The 17361-nt window shown below is 40.0% G+C and overlaps 1 protein-coding gene and 1 long non-coding RNA gene across 4 annotated transcripts; one reads left to right on the top strand and one right to left on the bottom strand.

Annotated features, from left to right (window-relative positions):
• Positions 1 to 4148: 4148 nt before the first annotated feature.
• On the bottom strand, positions 4149 to 8716 carry LOC109966752 (uncharacterized). The gene is made up of 2 exons (XR_002275817.1): positions 8358 to 8716; positions 4149 to 6459 (listed from the first exon to the last, which is right to left on the bottom strand). It is a non-coding gene; the product is annotated as an uncharacterized LOC109966752 (long non-coding RNA).
• Positions 7477 to 16307, top strand: nr2f2 (nuclear receptor subfamily 2, group F, member 2). 3 transcript variants are annotated; one of them, XM_020611855.1, is made up of 3 exons: positions 7477 to 8039; positions 12300 to 12827; positions 14925 to 16307. In XM_020611855.1, exons 1-3 carry the CDS (start codon positions 8000 to 8002, stop codon positions 15197 to 15199), a joined length of 843 nt encoding a protein of 280 aa, XP_020467511.1. In that variant the 5' UTR covers positions 7477 to 7999; the 3' UTR covers positions 15200 to 16307. The 3 variants fall into 3 exon arrangements, with proteins under 3 accessions (XP_020467511.1, XP_020467494.1, XP_020467504.1); XM_020611838.1 differs by lacking the exon at positions 7477 to 8039 and adding an exon at positions 10104 to 11369 and having other exon boundaries at positions 12282 to 12827; XM_020611848.1 differs by lacking the exon at positions 7477 to 8039 and adding an exon at positions 10107 to 11369.
• Positions 16308 to 17361: the final 1054 nt, after the last annotated feature.

A 17361-nucleotide genomic window follows, 5' to 3' on the forward strand; every position in this document is an offset into this window, starting at 1 on the left:
GCATGAATGTGTCTGAGGCGCTACAGCAGCTCACTGACAGTGTGAGAGCTCCTCAGTTCTTTGTTAAAGATGTGAAACTATGCAGATACGTTTCCTTATTATTGCACATTGTGCAGAGGGCTTACATGAACATATGTACCATAATGTATTCGACTTAAATACCACTTTCTGTCAAGGCACCCTCTATAAAGAGTTTGTAAGTAGTGCGTAATAGCTATATCAACTTAAGCATTTATAAATGCTTCAAGTTAGGTTATAAGCTATTGGGTTGCCAGGTTGGGAAAAAATCTCTGTGGCTGAGAAAGATGAGCACCTCCCCCAGAGTGACACTTGTTTTGTGTTTTTATTGATCCTTTAATTAATCAGAAAAATTAACAACTTATTAACATTTACAACTGTAGCCTGGGATGGGTATTGGTAGGTAAGAAACCCATGACACTCATAAGGACTTGGTGTTGTATTGTTTACTAACTTGTTTTTATTAATAATTATAAAGCACTGGTAAATGATTATTAACTGCTAATAATGCCACCAGTTATAAACCTTTAATAAAGGGTGTCTTATTAAAATGATGTATGCTATCTAACACTATGTTTCCCCAAAACTGTTGTATTGCATTATTTTGATTTGGATTAGTGACATTTATTAAGCCTTAAAAGATTATGTGAAAGGTTTACAGTAGGTCTCCATAACACTGTATCTATTAAAACTTCAAGCATGTGTCACTTTACCATATATGCCCTGACTGCTCACTGCACCTTAGTATGTGTTTGTGTATGGGTGTACACACCATCACATGTGCGGTGGATGGGAGTGCTTATGTGCAGCTCATGTGTTAATGCTGTCATTTCCACAGATCAGTCACAGCAGCCCTTTCTCTGTTGTTTATGGTTATGTCACCACAATTACAAGAGAGAAGGGGGGCAGAAATAAAGTGTCTGTGAAAGATTGATAGCTTTGGTCTTTAGTTCAATTGTAAATTAGAACAGCAAGTCCCTCTGGGATACAAGGGCTCTATTTATGATTAAGAAAGAGCTTCCATAATAGAGTGGCGGTAGAAAAGTTTGCTCCCTTTCACAAACAGGCAATTAGCTTGATGAAATGGGCCCTACTTTTTTCACAGGCTGGTTATATGAACCCATATTATTATGGGTAGCCTTATAGTTTATGGTATTATTTTCACCTTGAGTTGGAAACAATGTGGTGTTTATATAAGCTTTTTTTTTCCTGTGATACAGCACTGACACTGCAGCTGAATTTGGGCAGAGCAGGTAAGAAACAAGCTGGCGTACTTACGTATACAGTGTTATGTGATTACAGTGGTAAGTATCACACAATAATATGGGTGAGCTCTTATCATCTTGGCATTCACTTCACATCAAACTTCATTATAACCTTTGATTATACTTGTTCTGTATATATTTATTATACTGCCTTTTCAAAACAAACAAAAGGAATTCTATATCTTTTAGACAAGTATTTTAACATTAATATAACAAGAGATACAAACCTACACTTTAAGCCAGTGTTTTCCTCCACAGGACCAAATCCTTGCACTGTGGGCTCACCGCCATGCTAGTTATACAGCCTAACCGTATTAATTTGTCCTCTACAGTATGTTTCCTGGAAGAGATCAGTCACACCTGTTTTTAACTGGCTATACTTTACTAATGTTTCATTCATAGGGGAAAATCTAGATCAAGAACAGGAGCCAGGAGTCAGTATTATAAATAAAAGCTATAAATCCTCCTCTGAAATAAGCTGTGTAAAAATATATATATATTTCTTTAACTATTGCATCTAATGGGTTTATGAATGAGCAGACATGAAGCAATGGAACATCATTTCTTGTATTGCAGTAAGTGAACAAGTAGGTGAGCCAGTAGGGTGCATGCTTAAGATCAAACGAAGAAATGTGCTTTTGAACGCTCACTATACTTACTGTACCAAGGTCAACCACTCACATCACTGGAAGCTGTGGAGGAACCCGGGACACAGTGCAATGCACCAGTGTACACTGCCATCTTAACTACCATTACTTCATTACATGAAATGGCTAAACTACTAGTTGCCTAGTCTTTACCTTAACACGTTTAGCTAAGGTAAGACACAAGAGCTCTAAAATGTGAAATGTTTTTTAAAAAAAATGGCTGAAGTTCAATATTGTACAGTAACAACTTCCTGCTCACTATGAACTACATCACTGCTGTACACCACCTCCCCCAAGTCTTTTTTTAACCTAAATAGTGATTTGCCAGCTCAAGGCTCATCTTGTTAGCTGAAAAACATATTTATGTTGTTTCTTTTCCTACTATTTCTTTTTCCTTCCAAGGCAGATGAGGCGTCCCAACATCAGATAACATAAGAAATGTGTGGTCACCCTCTTTTTGATGGTTTTGCTTCAGGACATATAGGCCTGTGCCAGCTGTTGTTATGAAAAATACACCAGCATATAGTGTTTGTTGTTAGTACAAAGGCAGGGGTGATCATCCAGCAGTGTCTGTCTTATATTTACCTAATAAGTTAATTTTTGTTCTCTGTTTGCTTTAATGCCTTCCAGTTTCTGCTCTGGCTGCACTCCACAGCCACCACTGTTGTTTACAGCTTTGTTATGCCTGTTGATTGATCCACAGTCAGATGAAACTGAATGCTATTCACCAAAACTGAATCAGCCACAAATGTTTTCTATGGGTTCACTTTTTAATCGCCTTAGATGTTGACGCCCTGTGTCTTTAGACTAGTTTATAGATGTTTTGTTTAGTTGTTTGTTCATTTGGGTTTTGTGTGTGTATTTACTGTACCCATTAAACATTAAATGCAATTGTATTATATTGCAATTACCTTACAAGATATAGGCTAATTAGTAAGACTGTGATCCTAAATGGGAACGTTGCAAATAAATACCGTTCACTCCTCTGAATGTACTTGAGAGCTTAGTAAGTCCTGTATTTTTCTAACCTCTGGGCACTATCACATGTCCACAAACCCCCTCTCAGATTATTGTCAGTGGAGCAAGTCTAAGAATTGTCTGTGATGACATCATCTATGGAGTATTGACTCTCGTGTTGTGAGCTCTAAAAGCAGCTTGTGTGTGTCCTCATGTGACAATAAAGTAACCAAGATCCTGTGAATAAGTGATTTCTGTTTTTAATGGCTTTCCCCCTTGAGGTCATCTTTGCACCAAGAAATGTTTCCCTTTGTTATTCGAAGTCATTGCTGTTGTGAACATCTAACCAAATCCCATTCACATTCCATTTACTTTTTATTCCCTCAGCTCACAAGGACCATTAATCACACTGTGTGATTGAAAAATCTCAAACAGCAATATTTACTATTATACAGTATGTTCCTTTCACAAATGCTAAATCAGTACCTGTAGTTACTATTGTCTATTTAAGGGCTGCTGGTTTTGTTCATAGTTATAAAATTTATGTCTGTAACGCTTCAACAGAGAAATGCATTCTTACGATCAAGCATTTAAAACTGAACGATTTCTCAACCTACAGTCTTCAGGTTTACAACTGGTCCAGACTGTTATACTGTGGTTCATTTCGGTGTTGAAACTCCTGCATGCTTTAATAAAATATCTGCACTTCAGTCACATTAGGTTCACAGCTGGCACCAGCTTCTGGGCGATGCTGGGTTACTGATGCTACAGTATGAAGATAACACTTAAAAAAAGAATTCACATTTTCTATGAATCTTATTTGACCAATGCTTAGGAACTTTCATTATAGTATAGCACAGTAGTTCCATGTTTTGTCATACTCTGAAATTCACATTTTCACCACAAAAGTAAAAAAAATGTAGAAGGTCACAATCTCATTTTGCATGAATGTAAAGTGAAAGACACTCATAAGACTTGCACTAAATATGGTTTTGCTAAACCACCAGAAACAGTATTGACTATATTTCTGATGTACGTATCGCACTGAATCAAGAAAGCCAAAGACTGAATTAAAGGATTTTTGAAAAGCATTTTGCTAACAAACTCATTATTATAGATTGTAACAACATGTTTTATTCAGTAAAAAGTTATTATTTACTTGTTTACATTGTCATGGTAAAACTGGAAAAATCAGTTCTTAAAATGTAAACATGTACTGTAACACTAGATACGATATAAAGGAAAGCAGTCAAAAACAAAGTTCATATGATATGTTTAAACTTTATTAATCAGAGGCACTACTTTTTTGACTACTTCAGTAACACTTCAAACAGTAATACTTCATTGGCCAGCTTTTGTAAATGTCTCATGAAAATCCTTTATTTCCGATATGTCCAAAATCTTCAAGAAGTACATTTACCGACATGCATTTATGAGTTGATCCAGCAGGGCTCCAAGTGTTTTCTCCTTGTGTTACAAAGCATATAATTCTTTAATGTACATTAACACACTGAAATCACAAAATGTGGAGATACAAGGTTTTCACATAATAATATCAGTGTGACATAACTGATAAATCTAATGGTAATAATAGTGTTGCTGCCCTTATTACTAAAGAGGGATTATATCTGAAATTTTAAACCACAGTTCAACATTAAATAACTGCAAGCTGAAGCTGCAGTGAGCCTCTTCGACATCCTTTTGTGTAGTTCTTACATATCCCACGCTGCTACCACATTACACCTTGAGTTACAGTAATTCAATACACTGTCTGTTGCCCTTGGGGCCACATATGAGCCATGTCTGGCTCAGGACTGAATGCTGCCACGGCTTTCTTGTGTTTTCTCCCAAAGTTTTTCACTGTCTGAGTACATGAAAAAAAAAATGGTTAGGCGAGTGGACAGCCCACTCTCCCTCTTTAAAAAGAAAAGGGAGGGCAGGTCACTCTCAAAGAGACACATCTCACAAGTGCCCAGTACAACTGCAGTCTTGTACTGCTGGCCGCTGTGCAGCTCCACTGAGACAGATGGGGTTTAAGCAGCTTTGCCGAAGGGCACTTCAGCAGTAGATCCTCAGGGTTAGAGAGCACTTATCACACAATTCCGCTACCCACACTTTCCCAGCAAGTCTTTAGAGTTCAACCATTGACCTTCTAGTCATTGCTGCTACAGCTCTGCTGCCTGAAGTAATCCTAGCGTATGCTCCATCTAGGCAGTCTTCAGCAGCCAAAACAGCACATCATTCATCATTTACCCTGTTCATTTCTCCACATGCTACAGTTTTTGCTCACTTTAAACCGAACAGCAGCGATTCAAACAACCAGCATTTACAAATACATTAAGAACATCCTGGCAGTCGGCCTAAAGAGTGATCATTGAGACAAATTGATCCCTATCTGTTTATATTGGCCCTATAATCTATCATTGGCAAATTAAACACGGTGAGCTATCTGGAATCTATTGCCTTGTTAGATAGCAGCCCTTAGGGCATACAGACAGAGAGAAAGTGATCTACACCGCTGGATGAACTCCTTATAAAATGGTCTCAACCTATGAAAGCACGTTCACAAAAAATGTGGATGTAATAGGTTACCTCTGTCAGACTGTACACACACGCCTACATGCGTATGCATATAATCAGATCACTCACATACAAACACGCACCATGTTTACCACAAGAGGGTGTTGATTGTGATGATGGATGTTGATTTGCTATAGTTATATATTAAGAAATAAAAAGGACAGAAACAGAATTTAATATATTTTAAACCTGTAAAAGCTGTTCTTAACAGCTGTCCAATCAAAATGAAAATATAAGCCGTAAGACTCTGCACACCTTATTTATATTCTCTAAATATTGCTATTTTTGAGATAATAATTTTATGCCAACATAATCAGCAAATCTTTTATATGCTCAAAATTTAAATGTTTTGCTTTAAATGCTCATGTTTTGCTTTCATTGCTTCAGGTAATGGACCTTGCCATATAAAGTGACTTCAGGGAACTTTAAGCATGTTTTGTCAGTAAACAGTTTACCTTGATCCAACTAAACTTACATGTAGACTAATTGGTCTACTTTTTTCAACTTTCAAGCAATAATGAAAAGAGACAAGAGGTAAACTTTACTAGAAAGTCAGGGGGTACTAATTGATATGATGCAATGCAACAGTTAAGATGCCATGACACGTGGGCCAATGAAGTGATCTTTATCAAGCAGGATAAAACAGTTCATGGGTCTGTGGGTGTTCTGTATGTTGAAATATTTAATGTTATAGTAGAACCAAATGAAACCTGTTAAAAGTGATCCTCTGTTGTCTAGAATTAATTCCTCTGTGCTTTATATTTTATGTTAATTTAAATGAAGATGGTTGTCAAAAATGACCAGCCTGTCTCTTGATGGTGTCTTTAAGTGGGACAATTTAGTTTCTGTCCTAATTCCACAGTCATTTAATTCAATCAGACTCTTGAAGATGATTAGCCTGGTTAACCTTTGCTCCTGTGTAGGTCTGGAAGGGTTAATCAGGCCGGGAACTTGGAGACCTCTGGATCAGTTTCCCTCTATCTCATGAAGGACTTGGTGAAGGCAGAGATAAGATGAAAGTCAGCTTTTATTTCAGTTTTGTCTTTATACACAAGTGTCAGAGGAGCTTCTTCTCGTGCAGGACGACCCCCTCTGTTAGAAGATCTATCCCATACACTTATTAAAAGTCAGATGTATATGCGAGACGGTTTAATCCACGCTGGTATTTGGGAAGTTTTAGCCTCTAATCTGTTGACTTTGCGTTGTTTTGACCACTGCGCGGACAAAGAATTAAGAATTACAACTCTGAATCAGTTTATCCCTATACATGAGTAAAAGGTTTTTTCTTTGCACGCACATAAATCTCACCTATCTACTCTGCATCGATTAATTTAACTGCACTTATTCCAATCAGCGCGTCTCCATTCCTGTGTTCCAGGGCGTGTGCTTTGTTTTACTAACAATAATAAAGTGATTTAGTCCTTTCTCCCAGCCGGAGCATGGGAAATCGTTAAAGATCCAGCTATTTGCGTGTAATCAGTAAATATTTAGTGCGGGCGACATCCTCTGTCTCGTCTTAATCGATACTGGTCCCGTTGGGCAACGCTATTGTTGTGTGCATGCAGGCTCGCTGAGCATATAGTGCTTTTATCTTCAGCTTGAAGGGAGAGCAAACTACTAATCACACAGAGGAAACTTTTAAACCCAGGAAATAAAGACTGCAGCACAAGAGTTTTGGGGTGGGGGGGTGATGGCAGATCAGTTATGGTAGTGTGAAAATGTTTATGCATGAAATAGGTGCTCGATTTTTCAACTCAGGATAGATTTACGTGAGGTTAATTGAAGCTATTATCATCTAGCCTAGGCCTTCTTAACCGCTGCATAACGTTTAAAATGGCTGGAGAAAAGAGACGTTGTTTATTTGGTTGTGTATATCTTAATTTTAAATAATGCATATACACAACAATGTGATATTATAATTGTTAATAATAATAACAGTAATAATAATAATGATGATAGGATAATAATAATAACATGTTTATTTATTCTAATTTATTTTAGGATAAAATGAAATGTTTGGCGGTTTTAATTTCAGCTCTCATCACATCTGTTAATGCGTTTTTACTTCCCATCTCCATATAATTTCTAATATGTCCAATGTCATGATGCACGCTCGCCACACTTAAAGACAGGTGCCTGTTCTGACTTCACCCCCTCCCTCTCTCCTCTGTAGCCCACACAAAGCAGCGGCGTAAGAGCGCGTTTTGGCCATATTACTGTAGGAGAGAAAAGGCGCACAGGATCTCTGCTTGCTGTAAAGCCTATTTATCATTTCCAGAAGCAGTCAAATGACATTCTGCTCGGACGACACGTCAACTTATATTTCCAATTGCTCGCTTAACAACACATGACGTGAATCAGGTGTTTGTTCCGGCTCTCCAAAGTTTTTGCATGATCAGACATTGCAATTTTCCAATAAACAGGGTGATTTTTGTGTTTGAGCCCGTCTCTCGGAGAGGAAGCTTTGCCAGTTTCAATCTGAGCACTGTGTCGAAAAAGAGAAGACTAAATATATTCTGAATAAGAGAGAAGATGCATCCCGCTACGGACGAGTCAGCAGCATATGCATTTGGTAGGTTTGTTACTATAAGAATACAGCCTCCTGCCGCACTATCACTATCAGATAACTTTATGAGTGAGTATTTGCAAACTAGTTGGGCTTTTTGTGATCATCATATCAATGAACGCTTGGATAATAAGCGAAAATTACTGATAGAGTCGCCCGTACTCAACGCGCACTGTAGAAATGTCGTATCTCTATGTTGCAGCAATCCATGTCTTTTATTTCTAAGCCTTTTCGCTCGTGTACATAATATTTAATTTCTAGCAGAGGAATAAAGCGTTTGCTTTGCTGATTCGTCATAATAAAGTGTACAAAATGTATACTTACCATTTGAGGCAAAGCTGGATCCTCGATAAGTCGATATCTTGAGGATAATTTTTATTTACAGACACTCCACGTTCACGGGATCTGTAAATAAAATCGACAAAACAGTCATGCAGACAAAATATAACCGGCTAATTTGTTTTTGAATAAAGACATAATTGGTCTAAATACCACCGCTGGGACTGTCTGGAGTGGCAAAAAGTAAATCCAGCTTTGGCAAATCGCAAAGCTTTGCCGTCCAAGTCGTGTAAAACAGAATTTAAACAAACAGTCATCAGTTTAAAACGGTGCTCGTTAGTTTGGTCGATGAGAGAGACGAGACTGAAGCAGTTTCCGTGTCCGATGGCTCCTCTAAATTGAATCTTATTTGAAGCAAAAAAGCATCATACGCTAGGGGGCACCCATATACTGTCATACATCCTGGGACAATGCATGCATGTTGCTGCTGCTGCTCTCTCTATAGACTAACAGCTGAGGCTATAGGTTGATTTGTTGGCTCCATGAAGTTTTACCGCAGTTCAAGTCTGATAGCCTCTGGCCGTGGTACCGGTCTTTAGGGCTGTTTAGGTCTAAAAAAAAAAAAGGGCATTAACAATGTAAGGAGCAACTCTGAGCAACCACTGACCCTGTTTTACATTCACAGCATCCCTCACTGTGCTTGTCATTATTGCAAACTCTAGATTATTATTATCATTTATTATGAGGCGATATGTGAAAGACATTATAAAACAGCTAACTGACCACAAACAACTTTTACAGCTTCCTTTATCAGGGAATGACTCTATCCTGGCCTTAATGTGAAGGGCATGGCCTTTGACCTCGAGTGACATCTTAAACTGTAGCTCTTATTTAAGTTGTTTTACGTTTCGACCACATACAGACGAAGCTGTGACTTTTGTGACCCAGATTCGGCTTTTCTGACCCCGTCCCAGGGTTTTTGGACATTTGTGGCTAGGGGGGTTAGCAGGCTTCAGCAGGCGCCTGTATGATGTCAGTAGCCTATCATAACATTTTTACTAGAGGTGTGGATTGTGATGAAGTGTGATTAGGAGCACTGATTGGTGTATTGGCCTTCACAGGAACTTAGAAGTCCAAACTACAGGCATTGATGTTGTGTTATTCATCTGGTGGGTGACCTGTTTCATTGCCTGACTTTATTGTGTATTAGCCTGCTGCTTTATTTATTTATTTATTTTTTACTATATTGTAGCAGGGTTGACAATATTAATTCTGAGTCTCATCCAGTTAGATGATGCCTTTTGTTCTACTCTGTGTGTGTGTGTGTGTGTGTTTCTGTCCATATATCCACATACCTAAAGACACAATAGATAGAGACTTTTATTGTAATAAGCACAGATCATGTCCAAAAGGTGTAAGTGTGTCTCGGGTAGAACATCTCTTTGGACATAGTTATTGAAATGCCGGATATACTGTAAGGCAATATGAGGCAAAGAATTGAATAAGGATTTTTTTTTCTTTTTTTTACCAATGAATTTGCTAAGGCTTTACTGGGCATGCATGCGAGTGTAGCCTATAGTCTGGGAGATTTGAGTGACTAGAAATGATTCCTCTTGCCGAAAATCGTCTCTTTTTAGGACCAAGCGGCCCTCTCGACCTCCATGCTGGCTCTGGCAAGGTACCAAGTAGCACAAGTGCCGACTAGCCAATGGGGTTCAGGGGGAGGTCCCTGAGCTCTGACCAGTCAAACACACTCTCCTTCCTTATATGGCAGCCGATCTCCATGGTAACGTGTGCTAAGTTGCAGCAGTCGTGTCAAAGTTCACTATATAGAGAGCTCAGTGAGCTGATCAGAGAGAAAGCATTCTGCCAGCCCGGCTCCTACCAATCGCAAATCACTTCCTAACCTCCGCCTTTTTAACATATTTGATCACTTTGATTCACTACTCCTTTTTCCTATTATTTTTCAGTGCACGGAGGAGGTTTGTAGGTTGTGATCTTTGTTTTTTTTTTTGCTTTTTTGTTTTAGTGCTTTCGCTTTTTGGGGAGAGTTGTCTTCATATTCCAGGCTCTCAAAACACTGGCTTCAGCTGCGCGCTTGTTGGCGCTACCTCACAAGAAGAAAAGGAAGAAGACGCATTTTTTTAATCCAGTTGGTGATTTTCTTCAAGACTTGTGCTGGAACTTGATAGTAGCTGCTACAGTGTGCTCACCAATTGTTGTATGCTGCTGCAGGCACGGTCTTACCAACCTGCTCCATCACTCACTGAATAGTCCATGCTACCTCGGTTGATTATTTTAATATTTAGCCTACCTTTCCCATTGATGGGTGTACTGGATGGCTGACTGTAAGCGCCCCTGGACTTGGCCTTTAAGCGCAAGGCAGCGACTCAGCTCGCCATCGCATCAGTTTTGAAAACGTGCTTCGCAACGTCTCCAACAGCAATAAATCGACAGTTTTCGGGAGATTCAGTGTGGATTCAACGTAGGCTAGATTTGACATTTTGTGTGTCCGGCTGTTAATCACAGTTTACCGCGTTTTCCTGAGACATTCACCGCGACACCAAAACGGCAGACAAAAAGTTTCTTTACGTTGACTGATAGATATGGCAATGGTAGTGTGGAGAGGCTCCCAGGACGATGTGGCTGACACCCAAGGAACCCTTTCCTCGCAAACCCAAGGAGGACTATCTCTTCCCACTCCTCAGCCAGGCCAGTTGAATCTGACAGCCTCTCAGGTCGCCCCTCCGACCCCCCAGACTCCGGTCCAAGGACCCCCGAACAACACACAGTCCACGCCGACGAACCAGACGACGCAGCAGTCGGAGAAACAGCCACAGCACATTGAATGTGTGGTCTGTGGGGATAAATCTAGTGGCAAACACTATGGCCAGTTTACCTGCGAGGGGTGCAAAAGCTTCTTCAAACGGAGCGTACGACGGAACCTCACTTACACATGCCGTGCCAACAGGAATTGTCCAATCGACCAGCACCACCGCAATCAGTGTCAGTACTGCCGCCTCAAAAAATGCCTTAAAGTCGGCATGAGACGGGAAGGTATTGGGACTTTTTGTATTTTCATTCGTGTATGTGTTTGTGCGTTTGTAGGCTTCCAGACATGAAGCCATCTATTGTCGCCCCCATAGCCTGTTCCCTCCTAGGCTGTGCGGCTGGAGCACGCAATGGAGCCGCTGTGTGCTGTGGTCGAGACGGGGCTCGTCGGATCTTCCCTTTAGCCTTGCATTACAGTATCCAGCTCCAGCGCATTCTAGTCCTGCATTTGTCATATAAGATCCGAGCCCCGGCCAGGCTAAGGCAATCGAAATTCTATGTAGACAGAGCTATGGGCTTAGGGATACATTTTTACTGAATAGATGATACAATATAGCGTTCTGCGCTATTATGGCGAGTGTCGAATTAAGAGAGAGCGTGTTCAGGCTACATCTATCATGCCTGTCTTGTTCAGTCTTTCTAAAACTGGACATCAGCGTGAATTATGCATAGAAAGCCTCCATATAGTCTCACATTTAAAAATATAATATTCGAAAATAGGCCTGCGTGCATGTATACCAAAACGAGATGGATTGCTAAGTAGGTTAAGGGTTAAACATGCAAGGTCTCCCTTGCCCTCTTTGTGTTCCTTCACAGCCAGCTCATGTTGCTGTTGCTGAATAACATCATTTTAAAGCTGGACACATGCATGGCTTGTGTTAAAGGGGCTGAAAGCGTATCTCTGATATTTCAGTACATGATTTGTCTCACTTCTGTCTCATTATTGTGAATACAGCCTTTCATTTTAAACTGCAATTATCATGCGTGTGTGTGTTTTGGTGTTACAGACTGTCATGCCTTGTCTTAGCGGTCATTTTAAGGCACTTTTAAAATGTGTTATACTGTGTCTGAGAGCACGTTTCAGCTTTCAGAATGACTGTGTGTTGATTTGTAGAATTCAGGCTTCAATATCTGCAGTTTCTTTTTTTACTGCAGCCGTGCAAAGGGGACGGGTGCCACCCACACAGCCACACCACGGCCAGTTCGCCTTGACAAATGGAGACCCACTCCACTGCCATTCCTACTTATCCGGATATATCTCTCTTCTGTTGAGAGCGGAGCCCTACCCGACGTCCCGGTATGGCAGTCAGTGCATGCAACCCAACAACATAATGGGCATCGAGAACATTTGTGAACTAGCAGCCAGGATGCTCTTCAGTGCCGTGGAGTGGGCCAGGAATATTCCCTTCTTTCCAGATCTTCAGATAACCGACCAGGTGGCTCTGCTGAGGTTGACGTGGAGTGAGTTATTTGTGCTCAACGCCGCGCAGTGCTCCATGCCCCTGCATGTGGCTCCTCTCCTGGCAGCAGCTGGCCTTCACGCTTCCCCCATGTCTGCGGACAGAGTGGTGGCCTTTATGGACCACATTAGGATCTTCCAAGAACAAGTGGAGAAGCTCAAAGCTTTGCACGTTGACTCTGCTGAATATAGCTGCTTAAAGGCAATTGTGCTCTTCACCACAGGTAAGACAATAGACTGGCACGCTCAAAGTTCATCGTGTGTGAAAGCCACTAACATGCACACTGACAACAGCTAAATCAACCCTGACCTAAATGTACCTGCACTACTGGCTGGAGGTTGATACTTGTCTTATAGATGAACATCCTGATTAATGCTGCCTTCACGGTCAAGGGCTTTTGGATAGGCCTCCGGCTACTAAATTATAAAACCACTTGATTAATCAATTGATTTATCAGACACACACACACATACATACACACACACACACACACACACACACACACACACAGACCTAAACTGGAAATTGTGGCATGACCACGCAAGATATTTTTTAAATGAAACTGACAGCGAATCAGAGGAAAGTGTAGCCTGACTGAAACATGAGAAAATAAGCTCCAGTTAAATAAGACACCGACACAATGACTGCCTTAAGCATCGTACAATGTAGCTGTTAGCACCGTTTTGGAGCTTGCATATGAATTGCTGCACTTTGATTTGATATTTTCTTCACCGCCATTTATCAATGTGTGTATACCCCACGTCTTGTTTGTAAGGAATGACAGATATAAATAATGTCAGGCTCCGAGGGGGAGGGGAGCAGAAAAAGAAAGACAAGCCTAATATCCCATTTGCACACAGTAAAAGCAAAGCACAGATTTCAACGCTCTCTTGTCATGTGGGGGACAGACATGTCCGAGAAAAACGCTTGTGCGATCCATGCACACTCTGTATTTGCAAATGTGTCAGTGTCTAACAGTATGGTGTGATATTGAGCAGTGACAAGGGGGGCGGCTTTAATTTGTATTTGCAGAAATATTCTCTCCGCCTTGTAGGATTCAAGGCGTCTCTGCATGGACTTGCTCCAGAACTAGGTCATGACCCAAACTTCCCAGCTATATTGTTACTAGCCCATAGCTGCACCATAAAAACAAAAAATAAGGAAACAAATAATAATTTCAAAATACGTGTGGAAGAGATTTGCAAGGTTTCAGCGTAAAGTGATTGCTTGTCTTTGAAATGATATCATACCTGCAAGCCACCAGTCTCTGTATTTCATTTAGCTCTTGCAGCCCACCGTTGTTCTTCTACTGACTTATTAGCCCATTCCAAAAAAAAACAAAACAAAACATTTCAGGCCACTGAATTTTATTATTGAGCCCTTTTAGGACCACGGTGGCTTAATCTGTCTCCATACCTGAGTCCCGGAGGCTTGAACACGAGCTGTGTGTTGTAGCCTGAATGACACGCCTTTGCTCCTTCGGTGGTTTGGTTGTTGTCATGCATAAACTTTACAAACTTAACCAATGCGCACACAAGCGTTTTTGGCACATAATCAGCTGCCGCCCACATGCAGAAGCACAGATAGTGATGCGTCTCTGATGGTATAGTAGGACGGCACCTCCGTAGGCTATGGGCACTTCTTTCCAGCTAAATCTCTGCTCACTAAAGGTCAGTAGGTCTCCCTGTCTCTCCCCCTCTCCCTCCCCCTCCGCTCGTTCTCGCTCTGCCACTGACTGTGAAAGATAGGCCCACCTAAAACACAGTCTGTATCTATGGGTATGTTTAATTATTTAGCTCTCGTCTAAGTGGCTTCATCGAGAGAAAGAACTGAGTTAAAAACAAAGAACAGTGGAAAAACAAGGGCCTTATTTTCACCTGCTCTTTCTGGCAAGTTCAGAAGTCAAAGTTTTTTTTTAAAATATATTTTAAACTGATTTAATATAGGTAAAAGTTAAAGTAATCTAAGTTAACATCACGTGGTAGAACCATATTTTATATGTTGTGGTAATTATTCATCTAGCGTAATGTTATTATTATCATTACAAGTAATCATTCAGTTATTCTCATACACTGAAAAATATGGGCACTAGATATTAATACAAACACGCTTCGAGGCAAGTGGAATCATATGTGGAAATCTTTTATAAATAATAATAGCAATGTTTTCTTAAAATCATTATTTCTTTTTCTTCTAAACTATGACAGGGTATCTATTTTCACCAGTATATCGCCACAGTGGGGAGAAAGAAAAACCTCCTAGTGAGAGAAACACTTTAGGTTACACTTTATTAATGTTTATTTGCTTTCCCCCTTCTCAGATGCGTGTGGCCTCTCAGATGTGGCCCATGTGGAAAGTTTGCAGGAGAAGTCCCAGTGCGCCCTGGAGGAATATGTCCGGAGCCAGTATCCCAACCAGCCAACACGGTTTGGGAAGTTGTTACTTCGCTTGCCTTCCCTCCGCACAGTCTCTTCTTCGGTCATAGAACAATTATTTTTCGTCCGATTGGTAGGTAAAACCCCCATTGAAACTCTCATCAGGGATATGTTGCTTTCGGGGAGCAGTTTTAACTGGCCTTACATGTCAATTCAGTAAAGCAAGAAGGAGACGAACAAACAAAAGGTGGAGTTGGGGTGGAGGGGTGGGGGAGCGCGAGACTACAATGATTATAGCTGCTTTTGTGGAAGGAATAAAAAACCAACCGGCTGTTACACGGGGCTGGCTTTCATGAAGAAAGACATTGACGTAAATGACTGTGAATTCCCCCCCTACTCCAAAAAAAAAATTGAGACATCCACTGAACTTTCAAAATGGCAGATACAAGCTCCCAGTGTTCACGCAGAACAACGTGCTTCGATCCATTTTTTTAATGAAAGAAGAAAATGAAAAAAAAAGAAAAGGGATTTTGTTGACCCTTATAAGGAAAATTTAAGTATTAAGTGCATTTAAAAATGATAATTTGGGTAAAAAGGAGAAAAAAAAACTGGAGAAAGGGAAAATAAGAAACGTGAATTTTCTTTTCTCAAATGACTTGTCCTGTGTCCATGTATAGCTGTGTTTTGTACTTGCTTTGTTCCTCCTTTCTGGTTCCAAACCGGCCTATGTGATTTCTGTAGTACAGGTGGTGTTATTTTCTAAGACAATGATTTATTTTGACAAAGGTGAAATAATGAAAAAAAAAAGTTCTAAAAAGAATTAAAACCACAGCAATAGGAGTATAGGCTTATAATCTAGGCTTAATGCTGCAAGCGCACTTATATTCTTAGGATGACCAACACCATCTGGGTAAAAGGGAGGATGTTGGAGTTCATGTTCAACTTTATGGCCCAGCGGAAACATTTAACTCTTTATTAATATAAAGTTACAGGATCCACTTTGTTTTCCCACTACTCCTTTTGACTGAAACCACATAAACCTAAAAAAAAATAAGGGTTGATTAGTTTGACGCTGGCAGGCAGACATGACATGACGGTTTAAATTAAGTGGCAAGTAATCTTCCACATTTCATTCATTCTGTATATTTGGCGTCAGTTCCCCGATTGGATACAAAGAAAAAAGAAATCCTAAAAGTTGCCTAGACCTACTGTTATAGAGGAGACAGGATGCTCCAAATGCGTTACATGTGCAGTGTCTCAGACTGCACTGAAAACATAACATGACTTGTTTGTATAAAAAATAAAATAAAATAAAATATAAAAAAAAACTGGAGAGGTCAAGGGTCATGAAAGTTTGAAGCCTAGCTGCAGTAGTGTTTAATAGCAGTATTATTAAAGTGTCCCTGAAATGTCACCCTTTATTCACTTCAAGCATTAAGTGCCTGACAAGCATGATGTGATTTCTTATAAAAACATTGTTAAAGTAGGCCTGCAACATTTGTGGGGGGAACACAATTAGATTTGAGATTTCATTCGTGTGTTTCACTTGAAAAACGCCGATTAGAGACAGTATTCTTGTAAATATAGGTCAATTCATTTCAACGAGTTTTTCCTTTATACAAAGTATATGTGATTAAGAAAAATCTGTGGTTGCCATTTTTTTTTCTCTCGGTAATACAACGTCTTCAAAATTGAGTGGCAGACTTAGCTAGTAGCACTGAAAGTTATGTTTTTAATGTATATACATATTACTACAAATGTTTTCTTTTTTCATGTATATTTAGACTGTGAATGCATGGCCACAGGTCGCTAACCTATTTTACCTTTGATATATAAATGTAAATGTTCTCTCTCTCTCTCTCTCTCTCTCCCACTCTCTCTCTCCCTCTCTTTTTATTTTATTTTATTTTTTGACTGTATAGATATAATCTGTGCATTCAGTAGCCCTTATATTTAAAGAAACAAACAAAAAAAAGAAAGAAAAGGTTAGGAAACGACGTTCATTGTTAGGCTACAGACTTAAACAGGGTGAGCAGGTTTGGATAAAGGAGTTGATATTTTAACTTCAGTGTCATTGCTCCTTTGGTCTTTGACAGGTGCCGTGGTGTGCGTGAGCGCGCGCGAGCGCGAGCGAGTGAGTGAGTGCGTGCGTGTGTGTGTGTGTGTGTATTTGGAGGCCAGCGATTTTGTCCGTTTTGAGGCTTTTTCAACGCACACAAAAAAACAGCATGTTGTGGTTGAATTAAGAAGGATCACTGATTGAACACTGATCTTTGGCTGTTCGTGGCCACATATGGACCAGAGAATGATACATGATTGTAATTATGAACAGTTTAAACTGACCCACGTTTTTATATAAATATATAAAAATATATGACTGGA

This window comes from Monopterus albus, unplaced genomic scaffold, assembly GCF_001952655.1.
Source record: "Monopterus albus unplaced genomic scaffold, M_albus_1.0 scaffold5.1, whole genome shotgun sequence".
Taxonomy (NCBI): Eukaryota; Metazoa; Chordata; class Actinopteri; order Synbranchiformes; family Synbranchidae; genus Monopterus; species Monopterus albus.

Bases quoted from the DNA above. Each gene is read 5' to 3' on its own strand.
- nr2f2 (XM_020611838.1), top strand. From the start codon at position 10,919: ATGGCAATGGTAGTGTGGAGAGGCTCCCAGGACGATGTGGCTGACACC. The intron at 11,370-12,281 runs GTATTGGGACTT...CAATATCTGCAG, and splicing joins AGTCGGCATGAGACGGGAAG to TTTCTTTTTTTACTGCAGCC. The intron at 12,828-14,924 runs GTAAGACAATAG...CCCCCTTCTCAG, and splicing joins AATTGTGCTCTTCACCACAG to ATGCGTGTGGCCTCTCAGAT.